This window comes from Prionailurus viverrinus, chromosome E1, assembly GCF_022837055.1.
Source record: "Prionailurus viverrinus isolate Anna chromosome E1, UM_Priviv_1.0, whole genome shotgun sequence".
Taxonomy (NCBI): domain Eukaryota; kingdom Metazoa; phylum Chordata; class Mammalia; order Carnivora; family Felidae; genus Prionailurus; species Prionailurus viverrinus.
In genome coordinates, this window is record NC_062574.1 from 46,777,632 (window position 1) to 46,799,765 (window position 22,134).

At 52.4% G+C, this 22,134-nt stretch overlaps 2 protein-coding genes across 7 annotated transcripts in view; one reads left to right on the forward strand and one right to left on the reverse strand.

Moving 5' to 3' along the window:
- Positions 1-906: 906 nt before the first annotated feature.
- On the reverse strand, positions 907-5,030 carry NAT9 (N-acetyltransferase 9 (putative)). Of its 6 annotated transcripts, none has more exons than XM_047832829.1 (7): positions 4,923-5,030; positions 4,205-4,290; positions 3,171-3,280; positions 2,503-2,646; positions 1,860-1,919; positions 1,544-1,638; positions 907-1,438 (listed from the first exon to the last, which is right to left on the reverse strand). In XM_047832829.1, the coding sequence occupies exons 2-7, from the start codon at positions 4,279-4,281 to the stop codon at positions 1,304-1,306; spliced, it is 621 nt and encodes a 206-aa protein (XP_047688785.1). In that variant the 5' UTR covers positions 4,282-4,290; positions 4,923-5,030; the 3' UTR covers positions 907-1,303. The 6 variants fall into 6 exon arrangements, with proteins under 6 accessions (XP_047688785.1, XP_047688784.1, XP_047688787.1 ...); XM_047832828.1 differs by having other exon boundaries at positions 4,894-5,018; XM_047832831.1 differs by having other exon boundaries at positions 1,544-1,635; positions 4,205-4,451; positions 4,894-5,007.
- Positions 5,031-5,138: 108 nt separating this feature from the next.
- TMEM104 (transmembrane protein 104) overlaps positions 5,139-22,134 on the forward strand; it is a 59,914-nt gene continuing 42,918 nt past the window's right edge. The window contains exons 1-8 of the mRNA XM_047832826.1: positions 5,139-5,228; positions 5,855-5,976; positions 14,294-14,415; positions 16,632-16,713; positions 17,196-17,292; positions 18,030-18,110; positions 21,329-21,428; positions 21,850-21,958. Of these exons, the coding sequence (XP_047688782.1) occupies positions 5,932-5,976; positions 14,294-14,415; positions 16,632-16,713; positions 17,196-17,292; positions 18,030-18,110; positions 21,329-21,428; positions 21,850-21,958 (636 nt within the window). The 5' untranslated portion in view covers positions 5,139-5,228; positions 5,855-5,931. The remainder of the gene's footprint in view (positions 5,229-5,854; positions 5,977-14,293; positions 14,416-16,631; positions 16,714-17,195; positions 17,293-18,029; positions 18,111-21,328; positions 21,429-21,849; positions 21,959-22,134) is intronic.

Here is a 22,134-nt window from a genome sequence, read left to right on the forward strand (position 1 = left end):
TCCCTACCTCACCTGTTGAGTAGGGAAGCCCTGGGGGCCTCTGACTAAGCTGAAGGCCAGAACTCCTACCCCTTCCCTACCACTGAGGGGCCGGACACAGTACAAAGGGGGCTTCCAAATGCAGTCAGATTCTAGTGGGATTCACCAGGATCAAGGGGACTGGGAACTGAGGCCCTCAGCAGTAGTTCTGGCTCTGCCATCAAATGCTCCGGCACCTTGAGCAAATCACTGCAATTCACCTGCAGGTTTCCTCCCCTTGGGAATACCCTAGGTACCCTTGAGGGTCTCTTCCGTGACTGTTTTGAAACGTGTCTAGCCTTGATAACCACAGCAGATCATGACTGGACAGTTAGGAATCCAGGGGCGTTCCCCCAGCCCCCACCCCCTCGCTCTGAATTGGGAGACCTGGCCCAGCTCTCTGCCTGTTAAAGCACCAGGCAGCCTGGCGGTCCCGAACCTGTGCCTCTGGCGCCTCCTTGTGGCTCTGTCAGGTGCAGCTGCTCCCGGAGGCAGAGAAGTGAGGGGTGGAGAGTAAGAGATCACAGGTACCTTCAGGAAGGTACCGCTGAGTGGCTTCTGCTTCCTCCTGCAGCCCTTGCAACTGAGCAGAGGCTCCAGGCTTCAACAGAGCGGTGCTTCAGCCACAAGCAGCTGCATCCAAAACTCACTCCTGGGTCCAAAGAGAAGCAGCAAGGACAAAGGACACATGCTCACTTTCCAAGCCTCCTGTTTTTCAGGGCCTAGCTCGTTCACTTCCAAACTTCTTGGGGTCACACTTAGCCTACTAATGCAGAACAAAAGCAGACTGAGCTCCTCCTGCCCTGATCCTACCACGCTGGACTAGACGCTGCAGGCTGGACCTTCTGGTGGCTCACCACTGAGGCCCAAGGAGAAAGCAGGGGAAAGTGCTGTGCAGTACACTTTACTCCAGGTCAGGGCCTCCACTCCAGGGCACCGCCTCTGCCCTTCCAAGGGAAAGGGGGCATCCTGGCCATGCACCAGGCCCCCATTCACCTCTGTTCCCACCTCCACCCTGCCTCCGGTGAATTCGTGCTGTCCACTCCAGGTCCGAGAGTCCACTCCAGGTTTCTCCTGGCCAGCCCTGGCGCAGTTCATCCACACTGCCAGCCTGAGGGAAGCCAAGGCAAGTCCAGCCCAGAATCTGAAGGGCCCCAAAAGGAGGCTCCCAGGCTAGATGGAGGTAGAAGCACTCTGCCCCAAAGGCCTCAAAGGTTCACCTCCTTTGGACTGCGTGGTCCCACCACCCCCATTCACACAGGGTGGCTGCCCGCAAGGTCAGTGGTCAATGGGACTCTGACAGCCCATCTCTATAGCACTTCTCCTGCACATGGCTGGTCTGCTCCAGAAGCCACTGCCGCTCATGTTGAGTCACTGTCAGTCTGAGCGTCACCTCTTGAAAAACGCTACTCACAGCCACCTATGTGAACCAGAGAGAGCAGACCCAGCTAAGTTACAGCTATGAGCTCTAGCACCACTGGGGCTCACCACCCAGGCCTCACCCTCCCACCAGTGACATCCTTACCTGCTCAAAGTGAAGCTTCCGGAACATCCGGATACTTGGTTCATTTCCTTGCCCAATTTTAGCCTCAAACTTGGTCAGACCTAGCTTGGACACTCCTCCCAGAGAAGATCAAAAGAGAGGGACAAGCCACAGGGTGAAGCCCCCCTCCCACACACACCTCCTGTCCTTCCTGTCCCATTTTGCCTTGGAGGCACCTGTCACCTGCCCCCCCCCCCCCCCCAGGCCTGGAGAAGGCCCACTCCCAACATGCCCTCATGTGCCCTCACCCTCACCTGGGCCTGGCCACTTCTCCCACTGTCTGCTCAGACTTCCTTACCATAAGACATCATCATGAGAACAGCCTCGGTGCCAAAGCCTTTGCCCCTGCAGCTGGGCTCTAAGAAAAACAATGATAGTCACTGATGCTGTGTGCCAGGCTCCACCGCAGGTCCTGGACAGCTAAAACCTCATCTCATCCTTCGCAGCCCTACACAGTACTATTATTACCATTGTGCAGATAATAATACAGACACAGAAATTAAAATGACCTGCACAAGCGCTCACAGCTTAGAGACCCCCAGCAACCTGACCCCAAAGCTGACCCTTTAACCTCAGTGTGCTGCCTCAGGACAGTTTTGGGGAAAGGCTGTGGACCAAGAAGGACACAAACTAGAGGGGCTCCTCCCACAGCATGGGAAGATGCTCCAGATATGCTCATTTATTTTGGGAGGGTCCCCAGTCCCCCCACCCCCAGCAAGGATGGGGCATGATGAAGTTGGAAGACCCCCAAACCAAAGGTTAAATTCGCATCTAAGCATAACATGGGAATAAAGGAAACCTCCATGGGTGAGCCACTAGGTGCTGGCCTTACTAACGTGGAACCTTCCATTGAGCTGAGGACCCTCTGCAGCCCCAGCTGGCTTAGGGTTCAGCAGATCGAGGGCCAGAAGGGAGGGAAGGCAGGGCCAGGTGGAACAAACCTGCAATCATGACCTCAATCTCCCCCAAGGAGGGGTCCCCTGGATCTGTGAGGAAGAGGTTCACATCTCCCGCCATGCAGCTCTCTTCAGTGGTGCGTGGCTGGGCCTGCCACTTCTCTGCATCCAGCACAATGAATGTGCACTCTGAGGAGGGAGGCGACAGGGTTATCGCCTGCACTCCCCAAAGCAGGGGAGTAACGACAGTCTTCCCACCCAAACCAGAGAGCTGCAGAACATCGCCTCTGTCCGCCGGGAGAAAAAGGCACCCAGAGCTCCCTTTAGCGGATTACAAAGCCCTAAATTTGCCTCACTCGGGAAAAGACAGTCTCCCCTGAACAGCAGCTGTATTCTCAGGGAGCAGTAACCACAACTGGGTTTGTGCAAGAGATGTGAGGGGCAGGGCCTCAATTTACAGCCAGAGCCCCAAATGCTTTACTCTCTCTCCCAGGCCTGATGCAGTGAGTGGGGAAGAAGACAGAAGCGTCAGCCAGGGGGACTGGCTTCAGTGGGCATAAGAGTATGACGGTTTCAGGCACTTTCCGGATTTTTCATGAAGGGCTTTTCACAAAGTTTCTGTGGCCCTGGAAGGGCTACAGCTGGGAATGAGAAAGGGAGAGAGGGAACCAGGAGACTGCCTCTGGAGCCAGCACAGGGCTTCTGCTTCTCACTGTCTGCATCTTCCCGCCAGCTCTGCTGCATCGAATACTCTTGCTCCAGGGTCAGGGGCTCAGAGGCTGTCAAACGCTGCAGCTCCTCTGATTTCATCCACTCGTGGTACCTGTAGGGACAGGGGGATGACCTCTGGCATGCAGGACTGATTCAGAAGCACGGGCCTGACATTTTATGAGATGAGGAGATTGGTAGAAAAGAGAGGCCCACAAGGCTAACACAGGGCTCATAAAAGACCCAAGGAAAGGGTCACAGTAGTTCCTAAGACAGAGAGCCACCAGCACAAGACCCAGAAGCAGGCTGGTCCTACAAGAGAGCAGCAGGAGGGATCAGTTCTGTCTGTCCAGCTTCCCATCCGGTCTCAGGGGTCAGTGCGGGGGAGCAGTCTGAACTCAAACATTCCTCAAATTCCTGAGTGGAAGTGTATAGCAGGCTGACCTCAGTAAGGAAGGCTGGAAAGATCTCCACAAAGGCCGAGCACAGGAACCCCCAAAAAGAAAAACTGCAAATAGAGAATACACCCCCACATCCGCACCATCCCAGTCTACGAGACATCTGTCAATTGCCAATTACCACCCCCCACCCCCCACCCCCCCACACACACAAGAGTCTGACCCTGCGACTCAGTTCTGGCCTCTTAAAAACAGTAGACATCAGAACAACCCATCAGCTCAGTTTTATGACAAGCTGACATTAAGTCTTCAAGAACGGAGCATATTCACTGACGCCAGAAGAACGTCACTAATTTACAATTGGGCAGTTCCTTCTTTTCTTACACATTCACTTTAAATAATTCCTTGCTGAAAGTCCAAAAAGGAAGCTGGGAGGATGAAAGGGAAAAGCGGGGGATGAGTAACTTGAAGGGAAGTCGTCCTCTGCTTCAGCATCCACTTTTTTCTGTCATTACTGCTCCAAGCGATGATGCTTCTCCTTCTTAGAGGAAATAGCCTCTGAGTTTGGGGCTAAGGAAGGGAGGCCCTCCTGGCTGCACCTTGGAGAACTGGCTTGCACCCCATGTTAGGTGGACCCTTACCTAGGCACGTGCTCTGAGGTGTAGGGTACCAGCACCACCTTCTTTCCCAGCAGCAAGGTGTTCTCATTTAATCTCATGGTAGCAGCCTGCAGGTGGGGAGGGCAAGCACTTCAGGACCTTGTTTCCTCCCACTTAGGGTGGGAGCCCTGAGCCTTCAGTTCACTGAATGTCTCCCGGGGGCTAAGCTGTCAGAAGAACCTTGGTCCTTCTTTCCTTCCAAACACTTCAGAGAACACGACTCTAGACCCTTTGAGAGAAGGGGAAGCGGGCTGGTTAAAGATAATTAAACAATTCTTGAATCGCATCTCAGGGGGTTAAGCCTGAGCTGCCGTGTCTGCGTGTCCCACCTCGCCGAACGTGGAAGCCCGGAGCTCAAGTACCGACACTTAACCCCAAAGCTCCCATCACGCGCCCCAGTCCTGACACTCGGTCCCACGATCAACTTTCAGCCCCGCTTTAAGCCTATTTCCAACCCCTTCTCCCAGCGACCACCCCCCCACCCCCACCTGACTCGGGCCCTCTCTCCTCCCTACCCACCAAGCCAAGCCTAATTAGGCTCCTTTAGGGTGAGGCAGACTTAAATTCTCACTCCCCTCCCCTTAGTGTGGACCTGTGGGCTACTCTCCTCGATCCCTTCCTTCCCCACCCCCCCCCCCAACACCGGGGTCCCAGAACGGCTCAACACACACCCACTCCCCGCCGAAGAAAGCATCCCCACCCGAGGGGGCGATCCGCCTCCTGAGACAAGCCCAGCTTCCCCACCGGCCCGCGGCCTCCCAGCCCGCACGCGCGTGGGAGCGCCCCTCCCCGGTTTCCGCCACGCAGACGGCGGCCGCCCCGGCCCAATCCCGGTCCCGCCTCCGCAAGGCGCCCAATCAGCGTGCTGCGCCCCGCCCAGGGCGCGCACGGGCTAGGTGGGCTCCGAACGCGGGCGCATGCGCGCTGCGCGCGCTGGTGCGGGACAGCTGGCGCCGGCGGCAGCGGAGGGGTTGGAGGCGGCGGCCGGGAGTCAGCCGCCGTGCAGGTGTCCGGTCCGGCGGGAGGGTGGGATGGGCTGGGTCGGCGCCAGACTCGGGGCCCCTCCGGGAGGGAGACATAAGTCGGGGAAAGGCTCGGAGCGGGGCTCTTGAGAAGAGGGGGAGGCTTGAGGCTGGGGAGCCCAGAGGCAGGGCAAAATACAGGTGGCTGGGGGGGGGGGGCGGGGAATGGAGGACTCGTTCCAAAGGAGAGGTTTGGGGACCAGGAGTTGGGTTGGGAGGCGACCTGGAAAAGCCCCCAGTTAGTTGCCCTAGGCGGAGGTGACAGTTACTTGGGCTGCCGTGTGTGGTAGCGAGCTCGCTGTTCCTGACATCAAACGTGGATAGCCACCTCAGAGTGTGCAAAGGGGGCGCTTGTGTTGGGGGAGACTTCGTGGCTTGTGGGTCTCCTCGTTTCACTTGGAGTCTGAGCGGCCCTGGATGCATTCATGCCCCGCACAGCAAGGAAAAAGTTCGAGGAAACCACCCTGGTGTCAGTCATCTAGGGCTGTCTCTCATGGCAGATGTTGAGGCCACGTCTGTAATAAAAGTGCGGGGGGAGGGGCGCCATCCAGAAGTGCCCCCACCCCCATCGAGGTCTATCAGAAAGTTGAAGTCTGCTCTTTTGCCTTAGGGAGCCACAGGAGCCGGCGGAAAGAGAAGAAACCTAAAGAAACTCGGCTGCCCACCGACCCTTCCTCACTTTTGGAAATGGCGGGAGAAATCACAGAGACCGGGGAGCTCTATTCTCCCTACGTGAGTTTTACCCACATGGTTGCCACCGGCTCCTAGAGAAGCACGGTGCTTCCTCGACTGTACTAGCGATTGCCGCTGCTTTTGGACCCTGGCGAAAGCCAGGGTGGGGAACTCCATTCAGCAGGAGCCACGTTGCGGCTGTCCTGGCTCAGAGCATGTGATGGGAGTTGGCTCACGTGGTAGATGCTGGTCAGAGTGGTCAAGGAAACAAAACTGACTTGGTCACGCCTTGCGATATTTATGCCGGGGCCACTAACACTTTCGGGCTGTGCTGCTGTGGGTAGATGGTGATTGACAGCTGCTGCCTCTGGGTTTGCTCATCTCAGCAGTTTGAAAGTACTTTGGTTGCCAGCTGAGTTGTAAGTTGTGCAGCTTTTATGGTCTCGGATGGCGTAAGAGGCAGAGAAAGCAGAGACTTCCAAGGGCAGTTTGCTGGAGTCTGTAATTAGAACAATTAGAAGGACTGATTTCTTACTGTGTTGGGTCTGCGTTACCCTCGGCCCCCACCTCCCACCGGTACACCCAGTTTATCTTCCTTGTGTAATAAAAAGATTGGTCGTGGTTACATCAGAGTCCTCTTGCCTGGATACCTAGCTGGAGGATTGGAATAATCACATGATTGACTCATGTTGCTACTAAGTATCCCAGGGAAAAGCAGCACTGCCTTAAGTAGCAAAAGTCCTCTTTCTAGATCGACCTAACCTGTGGAATCCCTGCTTTGTTTCTGCTAGCTTCCTAGACCCTCCAGCCGTGGTGTGATGGATAAGGAAGCATCTCTGAGGGGCACCTGGGTGGCTCAGTCAATTAAGCATCTCTTAATTTCGGCTCAGGTGGTGATCTCACAGTTTGTGAGTTCAAGTCCCGCATCAGGCTCTGTGCTGACAGTGTGGAGCCTGCTTGGAATGCTCTCTTCCTCTCTCTCTCTGCCCCTCCACCACTCATGCTGTCTCTCTCAAATAAGTAAATAAATAAATAAGCATCTCTGAAAATAGCTGGCAAAAAGCCATTTTCACACCAGAGTGTTCCTACTGGATCTGTGCCTTTTGTGTGTAGCACTAAAAGAGCCTCCTTCCCCTCAATAATTTATCGAGGGAAGTCTTTCTTGAACTTTGGACTGAGTCTCATTGTGGTCCTTTCATCTGAGGAATTGGGTAACAGCTCACAGCTTCCTCCTGGTATCAGCAGTGAAGTGTCTACATTGTCCATAAAAGTTCCTGCTGCTTCTCAGAGCATCTGTATGCTTAGAGATGAGAAAACGAGTTACACTGAATTTTGAAAAGGAATATATTTTGATATGCTCACTTTCTCGTGTGTCTCCAGTTCACATAATCATTTCACACGTCGGCGTATACCCACGGGAAATTGGGCAGTAGGCCTGAAGGCCTCAGTGGGTTCTGCTTCCCACCCCCGGTTTTCCTGTGTGACTGGTTTTGTTTGAGGGCCTACTCTGGGCATTTGCCATAAACAACTGCTTGCATTCTCTTAGCCTACCGGTGGAGAGAGATGGGAAGAGATGGGCGGTGGTGAGGTGGTATTAGGCAGGAGTTAGCGGTCAGGGTTTGAGGAGAGATCATGCCTTTTTCCTGAGTTTTCCCCTGACTCTGCCATCCTGGGAGAGAGGTTCTTGATCCCTTGTGGGACCAGGAGAAGGGCATAGGGTTCTCCATCGGCAGAGCCCAGAAAAGCAGTGGAACTCCCTCCACTGCGGACATGGCTTGGAATCCCCTGCTCAGCACAGGACAGGCATGACCCGCTCTCGAGGTCTTGGGAAACCGAGACACTGAGCACTTACTTGGTTCACGAAGGTGCATCAGCCCATAACTTGGTTTATTCGCAACACAGAGCCTCTCCCTACCTCTGTGTTGCCCTGTTGTCAGGTCTTTTCTGCTTCGCGGGTGTTAGGGATGGTTGCCTTAGCTTGCATTGTTCTGCATAAAAATACCTGTACTCGGCAGACTGGCCTCAGAGGACTTACCTGTCAGGCCCTCTCAAGGAGAGTGCCGGATTCAGAACACGGTTCAGGCCCACATGCCACCCCCACCTCGTCAAAGCGATCTCAGAACAGGCATGTCTGTTTCCCTATTTACGGGGACCAGGAGTGGCTCAGGACTTCGGGGATTGTGTGATCCAAATAGAGGATGCAGTGGACCACCACCTGCACAAGGGTCAGTGGCCAAGGGCCCCCCTCGCCAGCCAGTCTTGCCAAAGATCGTTGCTGTTGCTTTCGAAGGACAAGCCGCTTGCTTCCGCATCTCTTTGGCCTTCTGTTTCCTTTGACAAGTTCCTTTGACAAATTCCCCTTCATTGGGGAAGCGGGCAGAAACCACCGTTAACTCCTGCCTCGTGCACATCTGGGGGTGAGGCCGCCGGGCATTAGGTAAGGCAGCAGGAACGCTGCAGTGACGTCCCTAGAGCACAGGGGAGCAGGTCCCCCATCCCGAGGAAGAGTGGAGAAGGAGAAAAGACGGTTTAGCCTGCAGCGGGGCTTTATTCTGCTTTTGGCCACACTTTCCACGAGGCTGTCCCCACAGAACCCTCAGGTAACCAGCAGAAGAGAACGTCTCCTTCCTCTTCCTCCTGCCCCACAACTACCTTTGACCTGGCTTGTGGCTTAGCTCAGATCTGCTTCCTGCTCCATAAGTCTACTCCTGGTTGGTCCTCGCTGACACCTTTGCTGAAGGTCAGAAGGGTTTAACTCTTGCCAGGAAGGTGAAGACATATCATGTTATCCTACAGGGCTCCCTGAGCCCCCCTAGGCCCAGAGTACTCCCTTTGAAACTGAAGAATGTCAGTAGTGCAAGAGAAGTGTGACTGCCCATTTCTGCTCCTAACTGCTAACAGCGCGTATCTCAGTTAACTCCTTTTGTAAAGTTCTTAAGGGTGTTTTTTTTTTTTAATCAGAAATTTTTAATTTTTATTAGAGCTCCATGCCCAGCACGGAGCCTGATGATGTGGGGGCTTAGTCCCACAACCCTGAGATCGTGACCTGAGCCAAAACCAAGTCAGACGCTTAACTGACTGAGGTCGTGACCTGAGCCAAAATCAAGAGTCAGACGCTCAACTGACTGCACCCAGGCGCCCTTCAAAGGTCTTTTTCGCTGAGACTTATTTGAAGTTTCTGTTGGGATTATGTCTTTATCAGCAGTGGTTCTCAGCTGGTGGCAGTCTTGTCCCTCTCCCCCCATATCCCAGGACATTTGGCAACGTCTGGAGATGTTTGTGATCATCCCAGCACAGGCACGAGGCTGGGGAGTACTAGAACCTAGTGGGTAGAGACCAGGGATGCTACTAAACATCCTACAATCCACAGGACAGCCCCACAACAGAAGAATCTGGCCCCAAATTCCAACAGTGCTCAGCCAGAGATAGACCCTTGACCCTTCATCTCAAGACCTTCAGGTATCACTGAATTCAAAAATGCCTCTTGTACTGTTACAAAACTTTTTGGCAAAGAACCGTCACTTTCCCTCTCACGAGAACCTTCACCAAGGCCATTTTCCATAAATAAAAAGGGTCTACCCTTCATATGTGTTCTTGCTTAGAAGGGCAACATGCGGAGAACAAAGCTGCAGGGAGAGATGTAGGAACACGGTTCAACCTTGGTTTAATCCTTCTGGGATCTGTCTGTGTGATCACACTGAGACCATGGTGTTTACAACGGGACAGAGACTGTGAGGCTTACGTTAGAGAGGACTTCGCCAGGTCCAATCAGCTCAGCCAAGGATTCCTAGCTGGAGGCTGTGTGCCAGGCACCCTGAGAAGCGACACCGGGACTTCAGTTGTAGCAATGGGGAATGGATGAGTACACCAATGTCGAGAACCAGGACATAGGAAGTATTCTTGCTCTAGGGGCTCAAAAGTGGGGGGCGAGACTGGAAGGGCTTTGTGGGGGAAGCAGCATTTGCGTGTGTCCAAGTGCTGGGTGGGATTTGAGGGGCCGGTGGCCTGTGCCAAGTGTAAACAGACTGTGAGCAGAGCTCTTTCCCGTCTGCAGGATGCCTTCCTATCCAGCACTCAGATGTGCACTTAGCGCCTGCCTAGAAGCCTGTCCCTCCCTAACCACTGCCCGGCCCCTTATCCCCCAGCTCTATTAAAACAGCAACGACAACAACAACGCTGGGAGAATGGGCCCCAATTTGTGTGATAAAAAATTCAGTACATGGTTGTTTTAGAAAAATTTTCCAAATACAGAGAAGCACAGGGTGCCTGGGTGGCTCAGTCAGTTAAGTGTCTAACTCCTGATTTCATCTCAGGTTGTGATCCCAGGGTCATGGGATCAACCCCCACATCAGGCTCTGCGCTGAGCATAGAGCCTGCTTGGGATTCTCTCTCTCCCTCTCCCTCCACTCCCTCCCTCTCTTTCCCTCTCCCCCTCCCTCCCCACTCCCTGCCCCTCTCTCTTGCTTGTGCAGTCTCTCTCAAAATAAACTTAAAAATTTATACATATACGTGTGTATATATACACACATACATATATAAAAAGTACATATTTCAAAGAACAAGGAAGTAAAAATGAGAGATGGGTAGGTGTTCACAGAGATTAAGTGTTTCTGTTGCTGTTTTAAACAAGGATAAGCAGTAAAGCAAACTGTAAATGAGCCAATGTCGTAGAACACAGGAAGACCCGTTAGGAAGCAACAGTCACAGCCAGGCTGGAAGCGATTTAGGTTGTAAACGGGAGTATGACCAGAGGTAGCAACAAAAGACTCTTCAGAAGTAGAATCGCTAGGACTGGAATACGCGGGAGGGGAGAGGCGGGGGTGACTAGAGACCGTGGATTTGAGGTCTGTAGAAAGACTGATGCGGAGGTGAAGCCACAGGACTGAGTGAAGTTGCTGAGGGAAAGGAGACAGTTTACATCAGAGCGTAAGAAGGAGTAAAGACTAAGAAAGTCATTGGATTGGGCAAATAGGAGGTCATTGGTGATTTTGAAGAACATCGTTTCAAAAGTGCTCTGGGGGTGGAAACGCAAAGTACAGAAACTTGGAAATGAAGGTAGAGGAAATAAGTAGCTTCTTTGGTGAGTGGGGTTAAGGGTAGTGAGAGGATTGTGGGTTTTTTTTTTTAATGTTTGTTTATTTTTGAAAGAGTGTGAGTGGGAGAGGGGCAGAGAGAGAGGGAGACCAAGAATCCCAAGCAGGCTCTATGCGCTGTCAGCACAGAGCCCAATGCAGGGCTGGAACCTACAAACCATGAGATCATGACCTGAGCTGAAGTCTGACGCTTAACCGACTAAGCCACCCAGGCGCCCCGAGAGGGTGGTGTTTTAAAGGTGTCAAGGACATTTGTAGGCAGAGGGGAGGAGCTGGTAGGAAGAAGATTCCAGAAAGAAGGACTGAGCCCAGAAATTCGGGTGCAGGAGGAAGGTCACAAGTTCCCCATGGGTAGAGAGGGAGTGAGAAAGATGCAGACACTGATTGTTGAATGAAGAGGGAGGGAAGCTGGCGGAGGGCACATCAGATGGCCTCAGTCACCTCTGTGACACAGGAAGCAGCCTTCAACTGAGAGAGGTGGAGGTCAGGGGCTAGGGCTTGAAGAGGTTTCCTGTGGGAAATGCCAAGAAGTCCATGGTGGAATAAAGAAAATCAATGCTGTTGGAGCACAGGTGAAGGAACCATTCATCTGTGGTAAAACCAGTCATTATAATTAAAAAAAAAAAAAAATTCCAGGAACTTTTAGCAGCTTCATATAGGAAATAGAGGAAGCAGGCGCTGGGTCTGTCCAAGGCTGGGGTCGGGAGGGTCAGAACGGGGGAGGGTGTGTGAATCATGGGTAGAGGGTAGAGAGCACTTTGTGGAACTAGCCCATTGTACATGAGGCCAAAGAATGCAAATGCGGCCAGAGTGGAGGGGGTGGCTTGCGTGGGGAGGGTGGGGGGACTGCAGGTGTTGGTGGGAATGGACAAGGCTGCAGGAGGCTTCAGCTCAGAGAAAGGAATTTCCTGATCGAGATCTAGAAACAGGAACATTACAATTAACAACTAGAGTCAAGGAGCGCCTGGGTGGCTCATTTGGTTGAACGTCCGACTTTGGCTCAGGTCATGATCTCACGGTTCGTGAGTTCGAGCCCTGCGTCGAGCTCTGTGCTGACAGCTCGGAGCCTGGAGCCTGCTTTGGACTCTGTGTGTGTGTGTGTGTGTGTGTGTGTGTGTGTGTGTGTGTGTGTGTGTGTGTGTGTGTCTCTCTCTCCCCCTCTCTCTTCCCTTCTCTCTCCCCCTCTCTCTCTCTCTCCCCCTCCCTGACACACACACTGTTGCATGCATGCTCTCTCTCTCTCTCAAAAATACATTAAAAAAAAAAAAAAAAGCAGCTAGAGTCAAGTCAGTGTGAATGAGAATTTAAAATCCGAAGTCAGTGACTCAGGAATTGCACGCAGAGCCTGGTTGTCAGGGGCGAGGGAGAGGGTCTGCTCGTGGGTACCTGCCTTCTTTTTGGAGTGATGAAGCAGAATTAGATGATGGTGCTAAGAACCAGTAAATTGTGTCCTTTAAAAGGGTGGTTTTTATGGGGCGCCTGGGTGGCGCAGTCGGTTAAGCGTCTGACTTCAGCTCAGGTCACGATCTCGCGGTCCGTGAGTTCGAGCCCCGCGTCGGGCTCTGGGCTGATGGCTCGGAGCCTGGAGCCTGTTTCCGATTCTGTGTCTCCCTCTCTCTCTGCCCCTCCCCCGTTCATGCTCTGTCTCTCTCTGTCCCAAAAATAAATAAATGTTGAAAAAAAAAATTTAAAAAAAAAAAAAATAAAAAAATAAAAGGGTGGTTTTTTTAATTAAGTTTTTAAATTTTAATCCCAGTATAGTTAACATACAGTGTTAGAGTGATTCAGTCCCATACAACCCCAGGTGCTCATCACAACAAGTGCACCCCGTAACCCCCGTCACCTATTTCCCCCATCACCCCACCACCTCCCCTCTGGTACCCATCAGTTAGTTCTCTGTAGTTAATTCCCTATTTCTTAGTCTCTTTTTTTCCCTTTGCTCCTTCATTTTGTTTCTTAAATTCTACATATGAGAGAAATCATACGGTATTTATCTTTCTGCATTGACTTATTTAGCGTTACACTTTCTAAATCCACCCATGTTGTTGCAAATGGCAAGATTTCATTCTTTTTATAGCTGAATAACATTTCACTGTGTGTGTGTGTGTGTGTGTGTGTATGTATATATGCCACTTCTTTATCCATTCATCTGTTGATGGACACTTGGGCTGTTTCCATAATTTGGCTGTCATAAATAATGCTGCAGTTAACATAGGGGTGCATGTATCTCTTTGAATTAGTGTTTTTGGTATTTCTTGGGTAAATGCCCAGTAATGCAATTGCTGGATCATAGGTAGTTCTATTTTTAACTTTTTGTGGTGCCACCATACTGTTTTCCACAGTGGTTACACCAGTTTACATTCCCACCAGCAGTGCACGAGGGTTCCTGTCTCTCCACATCCTTGCCAACACTTGTTGTTTCTTGTGTTGTTGATTTCAGCCATTCTGACAGGTGTGAGGTGATGTCTCGCTTTGATTTGCATTTGCATTTCCCTGATGACTGATGTTGAGCATCTTTGCATGTGTCCGTAGGCCATCTGGATGTCTTCTTTGGGGAAATGTCTGTTCATGTCTTCTGCCCATTTTTTAATTGGATTATTTGGGTTTTGGCTACTGTTTAAGTTTTTGTATATATTTTGGATGCTAATCCTTTATCAGATATGTCATTGGCAAATACCTTAAAAGGGTGAATTTCATGACATGTGAATTCTATGTCAATTTACATAAGAATCCCTGAAGTCAGTGTGGGCAGGACGGTAGGGAAAAGGAAGCAGCATGAATGTTGACATCCCAAAGGACAATGGCAAGAATGGATGAGAGCAGGGTTGGGTCATGTGCTGAGAGGTCTTGGGAGGAGTGGAGGTTTTTTGAGGTCAGCGCTGCGGTTCATCCTTGCGCCGGGTACCCCAGATGTGGCAGTGTATCCTCAGGAAGCCTGCAGCCTGGTTGGGCAGAGAGCTAACCTCTGAGATGCAGCTTTGAATGCTAGGAAATGGCAAGGTGATGGGACGGTGCCCAAAAGCAGAGAAGGAACCAAACACCGGAGACCTCTTGGAAGGTCCGACAGGAGGCGGGACTTTAGCCTTCCAAGTGTTGATGTTCCCTTCCCTAGCATTTGGTTGCACAGCACGCCTTCTTAGAACCTCGGCCGAATTCTCCCTTCTGACCTGCTTCTCTGGCCTCCCTGCCTCCAGTTTAGCTGTCACCCAGGGTCATCTTTGGGAGCCACTGCCGGGAGAGGTTAATTAATTTCAGAGCTTGAAGGTCACTTCTGTTGCTTCCAGGTAGGACTGGTGTACATGTTTAACCTCATCGTGGGCACTGGTGCACTCACCATGCCCAAGGCCTTTGCCACCGCCGGGTGGCTCGTCAGCCTGGTCCTGCTGGTGTTCCTGGGCTTCATGAGGTAAGAGGCTGGCACGCAGGGGCCGGGAGGAGGCTGCCCAGGGAGTCCTGACTTCCCTTCATTAACATGAGGGAGCGTGCCCGGGGGGGCAGGGAGATGTCCACGGTGAATCCTAACCAGAGTGGCCCAGAGACAGGAAAGGAGACGCAAAGGCCTCCAGGTCTCATGCTAACGGAGCAGTTACACAATCTAATCAGTTAAGAGTCAAGACATCCAACTGGGCTTTGGAATGTTTCACATGGCGCTCACGTTGCCTCTCTGGCTGGTTGACCTCCCTGGTTGTATGCTTTAGTGATGGTACCATCATCAATTTTTGTTCTTCGAGAAAATACCACCTGGCTACAGAAAAAGAATCTGACAAACATCTACAGTGATAAGGGAAGTCAGTTTGGAATTTAGAATTTGCTTAAGATAGCCCACAAAGTAAGTGATTATTAACACACGGGGAGGCTCATAATCACATGTTAATCTCAGCCCACTTTGTGCCTGGCAGCAAAGAGGTGCCCGGTGCCTTCCCAAGCTTTCAGGGGCACCCGCTCCTAGAGCCAGGTGTGTGGGGTTCACCAGCTGGTGCCTCACAGAGGGTAGATCCTACTTGAGGCTCCTCTCGGATTCTGCATGCAGGCGGGGAGTCATTCAGCAAGTGCCCCAGGCTCGTAAGGGATTTAGGACTATGCATTTCCAGGTGGGAATCTACAGGCTGCCAAAAAGAGGCAAGGGAACACCTGGAAACACCCCTCAGAAGGACCTTCCCTGGGAGAAGTGACACCAGGCACTGTTCTTGGGTTGGGTTACAGGTGAAGCAAATTGGGACGTAGAAGAGGCTGGATGGGAAAACGCTCACATTTCTGTTTCTTCACTCATTTTCTCTTGGGGGGGTTTCGTGGCCATCCTTGGCTCATTACATACTGCAAGTCCTTGTCCTTCTGTGGCTCTGCTGTCCCCTTTAAAGGACCTTCAGCACAGGCAGCTGTCTGAATGGGAGGTGATTATTGGGGGCCCCCAGGTAGGGGCGGCCATGTCCCCTCCCTGCTCAGCCCATTTATATTTGAACATGATCGATGAGTTGGCTTTGTGCAACCATGAGAATCCTTTTTATGCCTTAACTAAGATTGATTCTAGTTTTATTTGCAAAAAGAAGGGAAAATCTGAAGTCCTTAAAATGGTCACTTAGGCAAGATAATGAGAAACCTTTCCAGAAGGTGCTGAGGCCCTGGAATGGGAGTTTCAGGACTGGCTGCCCTCCACCCCCCAAGATGGAGCAGATGTGGCTGAGCAGTCAGCCTGTGGCAAGTGAAGGCACTTGAGGAGGGCTGGGCTAGAGCCTCAAGAAGGAGGGAGATGACTGTGCTGTCTGGGGTCCTTCAGCACGGAGAGACTCCACCCTTGGGTTTACCAGCAGGAGGGTGGCTCCCTCCCCCTCCCCTCCACCCTGCCCCACAGCTCTGCTGACTGGAGGACCCATGCACTCCAGCTCCGGCTGAAGTCTGGGCCTCTCCAGCTTCCCTAAGCGGAAGAAGAGAGGAGGTGGTTCTGGACTCTAGTTTGACTCCACAGCAAATGTCTGGTGCCACCTCTCAGTGTCCTTTTTGACTCGAGCCATAAAAATGCAAGCTTATTTTTACATTTGCTAGGTTATTAGGAAAGTAAAGGTACTGCCGAAAAAGGAAGGAAAGACAGAAACATGGAAACACATTCTGGAACCTAATGTCCTTTCCAGTTATCCATGCTGTGCCCCGTCCATCAGTGAATGGACCTGGGAGCTGACTGCTTGTCTGTGTCCCAGCACGGAGAGTGGAGAGCTGCCTGCTGCCCTTCCCAGAAGCTTTCAGAAGGCCCATTGTGAATCGGCCTCCTCCCTGCTCTGCCCCCAGCAGGCCCCCTCTTGGTGTGCGGTACCACATCGCCCCATGTCCCCTCTTCCCCCAGGCTCACGCTCTACCCCCGGCCCCCATCAGCTTATTTCACACCCCTCTCTCCCGTGCATCAAAACATATTCTAAACATAGACAAGGGCATGAAGGCAAGCACGCAAGACATCCCTTACGCACACACATTTTACCAGGTCAAATGCATCTCAAAAGTCCCCTAGGGAACGGCTCTCAGAAGAGAGAATGCTTTGGGCTTCTTGGTCTTGAAACGATTTTTCCTTTTTCACTGTGCCACCTCCAACCTCCCGCCTGCCTTTGGCAATTAAACTGTGGCCTTACTCCGCAGCTTTGTGACGACTACCTTCGTGATAGAGGCCATGGCCGCGGCCAACGCTCAGCTCCACTGGAAAAGGATGGAAAACCACCAGGTGTGTGCATTGCCCTTGTCTCCAGGCTGCGCCTCTGGCCAATTGTGTGCTAGAAGAGGCAGCCCTCAGGGGCCAGTTCTTTCCCTCCCGATGTGTAGGGGGCTCACGTCCACTGCACGTCTCCAAGACCCTTGTTCCAGAGCCAAAGCTTTACAGCCACATAAGCTCACTGAACACATGCAGCCTCTGCTCCCTTAGCATCATGTCAGGGGTCCCCTTGAGCCCCCTACCATGAGCTCACTCATCATTCTGAACCTCTAGTCCCAGGAACAGCATTGCAGCTTCAGATCTGACATCTGCGTGTCTGTGCCTTCTCATGTGACAGCACGGAGGTGTTGAGAGGTGCCCCTAATTAGATGCCTTCTGGAAAGAAAGATCAAAGGAAATGGGTTTTCCATTTTCCCGTGGGTTTTCTGTAGAGTTATGTGCCCCTCTTTTTTCCTTGTTTGTCCCCTCCCTCCCCCTGCCCCACCCCCTCCTAGGAGGAGGAAGAGGAGGACTCCTCCACAGCCTCCGACAGTGACGTCCTTGTTCAGGACAACTACGAGCGGGCAGAGAAACGACCCATCCTTTCAGTGCGTAAGTCTTGGGGTTACAGGCCAGCAGGCACCTCCCTCTGGTCCACAAGCTTCTTCCCTTGTAGAGAGAGCAAGGGAGTCTCTCTGCAGAGACCATCAGGCCAGAGCACTAACCAGGGACCCGGGATTCACCACTTGCTCATGTTAGCGGCTGGGTCAGGCTACTCACCTCATCACCCTGGGCACACTGGAAGCTTGAACCGATGTGAGGTGTTCGACTCATCCTCCTGTCCCACCAATCACGCATGTCTGACAGGTCCCTCCCCACTCCAGCCGAGCCAGGGCCACGTGACCCAGCTTTTCTTCTCCCCTCCATTACCAGCACCCCTGGATCCCTTTCTATATATTGTTTTACACATTTCAAGTGGAGAAACATTAGAAGTTTTAGCAAGAATTTGAAATGCTGAGGCACCTGGGTGACTCAGTTAGTTGAGCATCCAACTCTTGGTTTCAACTCGGGTCATGATCTCGTGGTTTGTGAGTTCGAGCCCCGCGTCAGGCTCTGTGCTGACAGCGTGGAGCCTGCTTGGGATTCTCTCTCTCCCTGCTCTCTCTCTCTCTGCTCCTACCCCACTTGTGCTCACTCTCTCTCAAAATAAAGAAACTTAAAAAAAATAAAGAGAATTTGAAATGCTTGAGGATTTCCTCAGTCTAGAGAATTTAGTGAACTTAGTGCCCCCTCTAGGAGCTTCTCTGAATGAAAACCACTTTCTCTTCCTTGTCCTTTTGGCTCCACAGAGAGACGTGGATCTCTGAACCTTTTTGAAATCACAGACCGGGTGGAGATGGGACAGATGGCTTCCATGTTCTTCAATAAAGGTATGAGTTCTTTCTCAAGGTGGGGTGAGGGCAGTCCGAGAGACCTTGACAACTAGGGAGGGGGCTGACGGCGTCGGCCAGATCCCAGTGCGTTTGCGAGACCACCTTGCCGAGAGGCCTGAGCTGCTGTCGTTGTTTTCCTGAATCTCTCCCCACTCATCAGCATTAGAAATAGAGAAGCAGCTCCTTGGCTCTTCCTGCTCATAGAGGTCAGGAATCCTAAGCAGCTTTCCAAGGAAGGAAGCCAGTGGAGCTGGCTGGTAGTTTTATGCCTCTTGCTTGATTGCTTCTGACTTGTCTCTCTTTCCTTCTGGACTGTTCAGTCTAGAACAACACAGGGCAGCTACCTGTGACAGTGGTGGGATACACCATGCACATGCCTCTGTGTGTGTGTGCCTGTCTGTGTGTGTGTGTGTGTGTGTCTCTCTCTCTCTCTCTCTCTCTCTCTCTCTCTCTCTCCCCCTCTCTCCACCAGTGGCCAGCAGAGGGCGCCAGGAGTCCACACACAAGGTCTTGGAATCTGTGTCTGATCATGACCCCTCCTCACTCTACCTGCTCCTTAGCAGGACTGGTTACAGCTGAAACGATCCCCCCACCCCACCCCCAGCTCAGACGCTGGGTCGCTGGGTGTTCTGTGACAACACTCTATACCTCCCTGGCAAATGTTGTTCTTTGGAAGATGTGCTGTTTAAGGGTATGGTTTTTCAGTACCCAAACCTGTCCGTTTCCCCTTCAGAGACAGTCAGACACATCTCAATAAATCCTGTCTTTGTAAGGATTTTATCTTTGGAAGATCCTCTGTCCTTTGGTCACAGAGGGGTGGCATCTCCACCGATTCTTTCCCATCTCCAGTGTGGCTGCAGTAACTTGGAGCCTGGGGAATTATAGAAACCAGAGTCTTCTCGACTGCTTTTCAGGACATTAAGCATTTGGTTTATCACTGGTGGTGTGATTTGACCGTCCAGTCTGGAATGTCATGATCATCAGCCAATGATTGCCTGAGGGTCTGGTTCCTGCTTCCCTACCAGCCTCACAGAGGCTTCCAGAATTTGTGAAAATCAGACTGGTTGTGTCCAGCCCACTCTGTGATTTTCCTTGGCTCCATTTCTACCTCTCCCCATCTCATTAGACGAAGATAAGAGCATAAACATTTCCCCCTGGCAGCCGCACCCAATCCCCCTGCAAACGCAAACTTTGGAGAGAAAACGCACATTGGAGGGAGGCCATCCGCCTTTGAAACTTCCTTTCCGATGAGCATGTTTTACAGTCTGCCCTGACTTCTGTAACAATTCTGGGAACCCGTGGTTTTGGTGTTTTTTTCTCCCCCTCCAGACGAGACTTCTAGTTTACCCAAATCTAACAGAAAAAAAAGGAGCACTTTCATACAAGAGCAGCCTCACACTTAGGGGACACTGTCTCCTCTGCTTAGCGTTTCCCACGCTCGGCACTATTGACACTTAGACTGGGTCCTTCTTTGTTGTGGGGCCTGTCCTGTGCATTGTGGGATGTTAAGCAGCATCCTTGGCCTCCACCCACTAGGTGCCAATAGCACCTGTCAGTTTTGACAACCAAAACATCTTCAAATGTTGGCAGATGTCCCCGGTGAGGATTGTGAGGCAATCGCACTCTGGGGGGGAAACCACTGCTCTGTTCTATTCCTAATTCATGGGCAGTTCTCTTCCCCTTTGGAAGACCCCCCCCCACCCCCCACAACAAGCCCCCTTGGGGTCCAGGCTCACTTGTGACCAGCAGTGCCAGGCCTCGTCATTGCTGTCTTCTCAGGAAGTTCATTGATCCCCCTATTTTGTGTCTAGTAATGAAATTTATTGATCAGGGAGGGTCAATGGCAGTTTATAACCAGAGCTGGCACCGTAGTCCACAGGCGAGTGGAGGGAGGGTGAGGGGGGGGGCACCACCTCTCTGCAGAGAACATTGGTGTCAGAGCAGAAAGACAGGCTGGGTCACAGGCTGTACCTGGAGCGTGGGGTTTGAGTGACAGCCAGACCCCAGGGGCCACTAAGCTTGGACATTGACTTTGTCTGAGGCCCTCCAGAGTTCTTGCAAGAACCGTATTTTCCTAGTCTTTTTCCCCCAGACTCCTAGGAGCAGAGCTGACCTCAAATAGCCCAGGAGGAACATGTCCCTGGCTTTCCCCTTGGGGACCCCAGAGGCTCTTCAGAGCCACCAGGATTAGAAGGGAACTGTCACTTCATTTTTTTTTTCTGTTCTCAGAGAAGCCAGCAGCTTAAGACCAGTGACATCAAAAATGAGCAGTCAGTCTGAACAGGAGTTTGAGACTGGCTGTCTGGGGGCATGACCCTGAGGTTGTAGAGCCCGGATGCTTTTTTTCAGAGCTTTTACACCTGGTCTTTAAAGCTCGAATCACACATGGAATTTAGCACAGGTACAGTTCTCGCTGTACAGGATCGAATATAGTCAGGGACTTGCCAGGGTCAGGAAGCAAGGTCAGTAGCACTGGGGCTAGAGCCTACATTCCCAGTTCCTGGTTCAGCCCTCCCCCACCCAGAGGAAGAGGGGAGCAAGGTTTGCCTCTGTGGAGGGAGCTTCCAAAGGCAGCGTCCTCCCTTGCAACCATTTTGACCATGAGCTTGTCTTAAGTGCCCCCTCCTACTGCCCCCTCTGTCACCAGCACCCCCAGCCACCTCTTCCCATCCAGGGCTTGGTGAATAGTCAGACACAGAACGAGGCACTTGGTCTTTAGAAATCAAGGGCTTTTTACCCTCTTGATTTCAGCTTCAGAAGCTGGACCATTTTTTGTTTTGTTTTCCACCAGCCTCTATTGTAGAGTCCTGTGTTTGGCTGCAAAGGGGCCCTGATCCAGGCACACTTGGGTTCAGCCTCCTGACTCAGGGTCCCTCCCCTTCTCCTGCCCAGGCAGCTTGTCCCAAGCATGAAGGCCCCTCTGAGCCTCCCCAGCCAGCCCCCACCTCACACTGCCCTGCATTTGCCTGCTTTCGGAGCGTCTGATGCTGCAAGCCTCATTTAGCCTCACAGGTGAAAGTCCGGGTTGGCTGTGTCTCCTGCCGCATCGCAGTGTAACCAATCAGGCAGCACAAGCCACAGGACGCTGTTGTTTTCTTTTTGTAGAAAGTAAACAGCCTGAGAAAGGAAAGCTATGGAAGAGGTAGAGACTTCACCATCAGAAAAGAACATGGGCGTCTCTGTGGCTCCCTGACCAATGACTCTGTTCCTTTCAGTGGGGGTCAACTTGTTCTATTTCTGCATCATCATTTACCTGTACGGGGATTTGGCCATCTATGCTGCCGCCGTGCCCTTCTCCCTCATGCAGGTGACTTGGTGAGTGTCCCCCTTGCCCTGCTCGGCCAGTTGGGCAGAGCTTTTGGTAGAAGCACAACACCAAGCAAACTGTCAGCATCTAAAGGACAGAGATGCCCGAGGCCCTTTTCTGCATGTACTGCAGCCGGCTGTGCACTTTGTCCTTTGGAAACGTGCCCCTCGTCATTGTCCCCCGCCCTGCCCCATTGGGAAGATGACTAGGATTCCCACCAGGGGCTCCTGAGCTGCCAGGACATGGCGCTCTGGGAACAGTGGCACCTGCCCTAGGAGGAGGGCGTGATTCGTGGAGAGTCAGGCTGTCTGGCCCTGAAGCAGTGGCGGTGGGAGCAGAGGCTCAGCGGTGGCTAATAATTAGTAACATTGCGTCCTGTCTGCTTCCAGCTGAGCGGGGGCCACACTGAGCCACTCTTCTCTTTATCAGCAGTGCCACTGGCAACGAGTCCTGTGGTGTGGAGGCCGACACCAAGCACAACGACACGGACCCGTGCTGGGGGCCCCTGCGCCGCGTGGACGCCTACCGCATCTACCTGGTGAGTGGCCTCGCCTCTGCCCAGCCTGGGTGGCTGGGGGCATTTGAACCAGAGAGGAGGGTCTGCACAGCTCCACGCTCTGGCTGGTTACTGGGGTCACGGCCCTGGGCACAAAACTGACCACGTTACTGAGAACGTAGCCTGTGTGTCCCGGTGACCAGGCCTCAGTCGCGTGT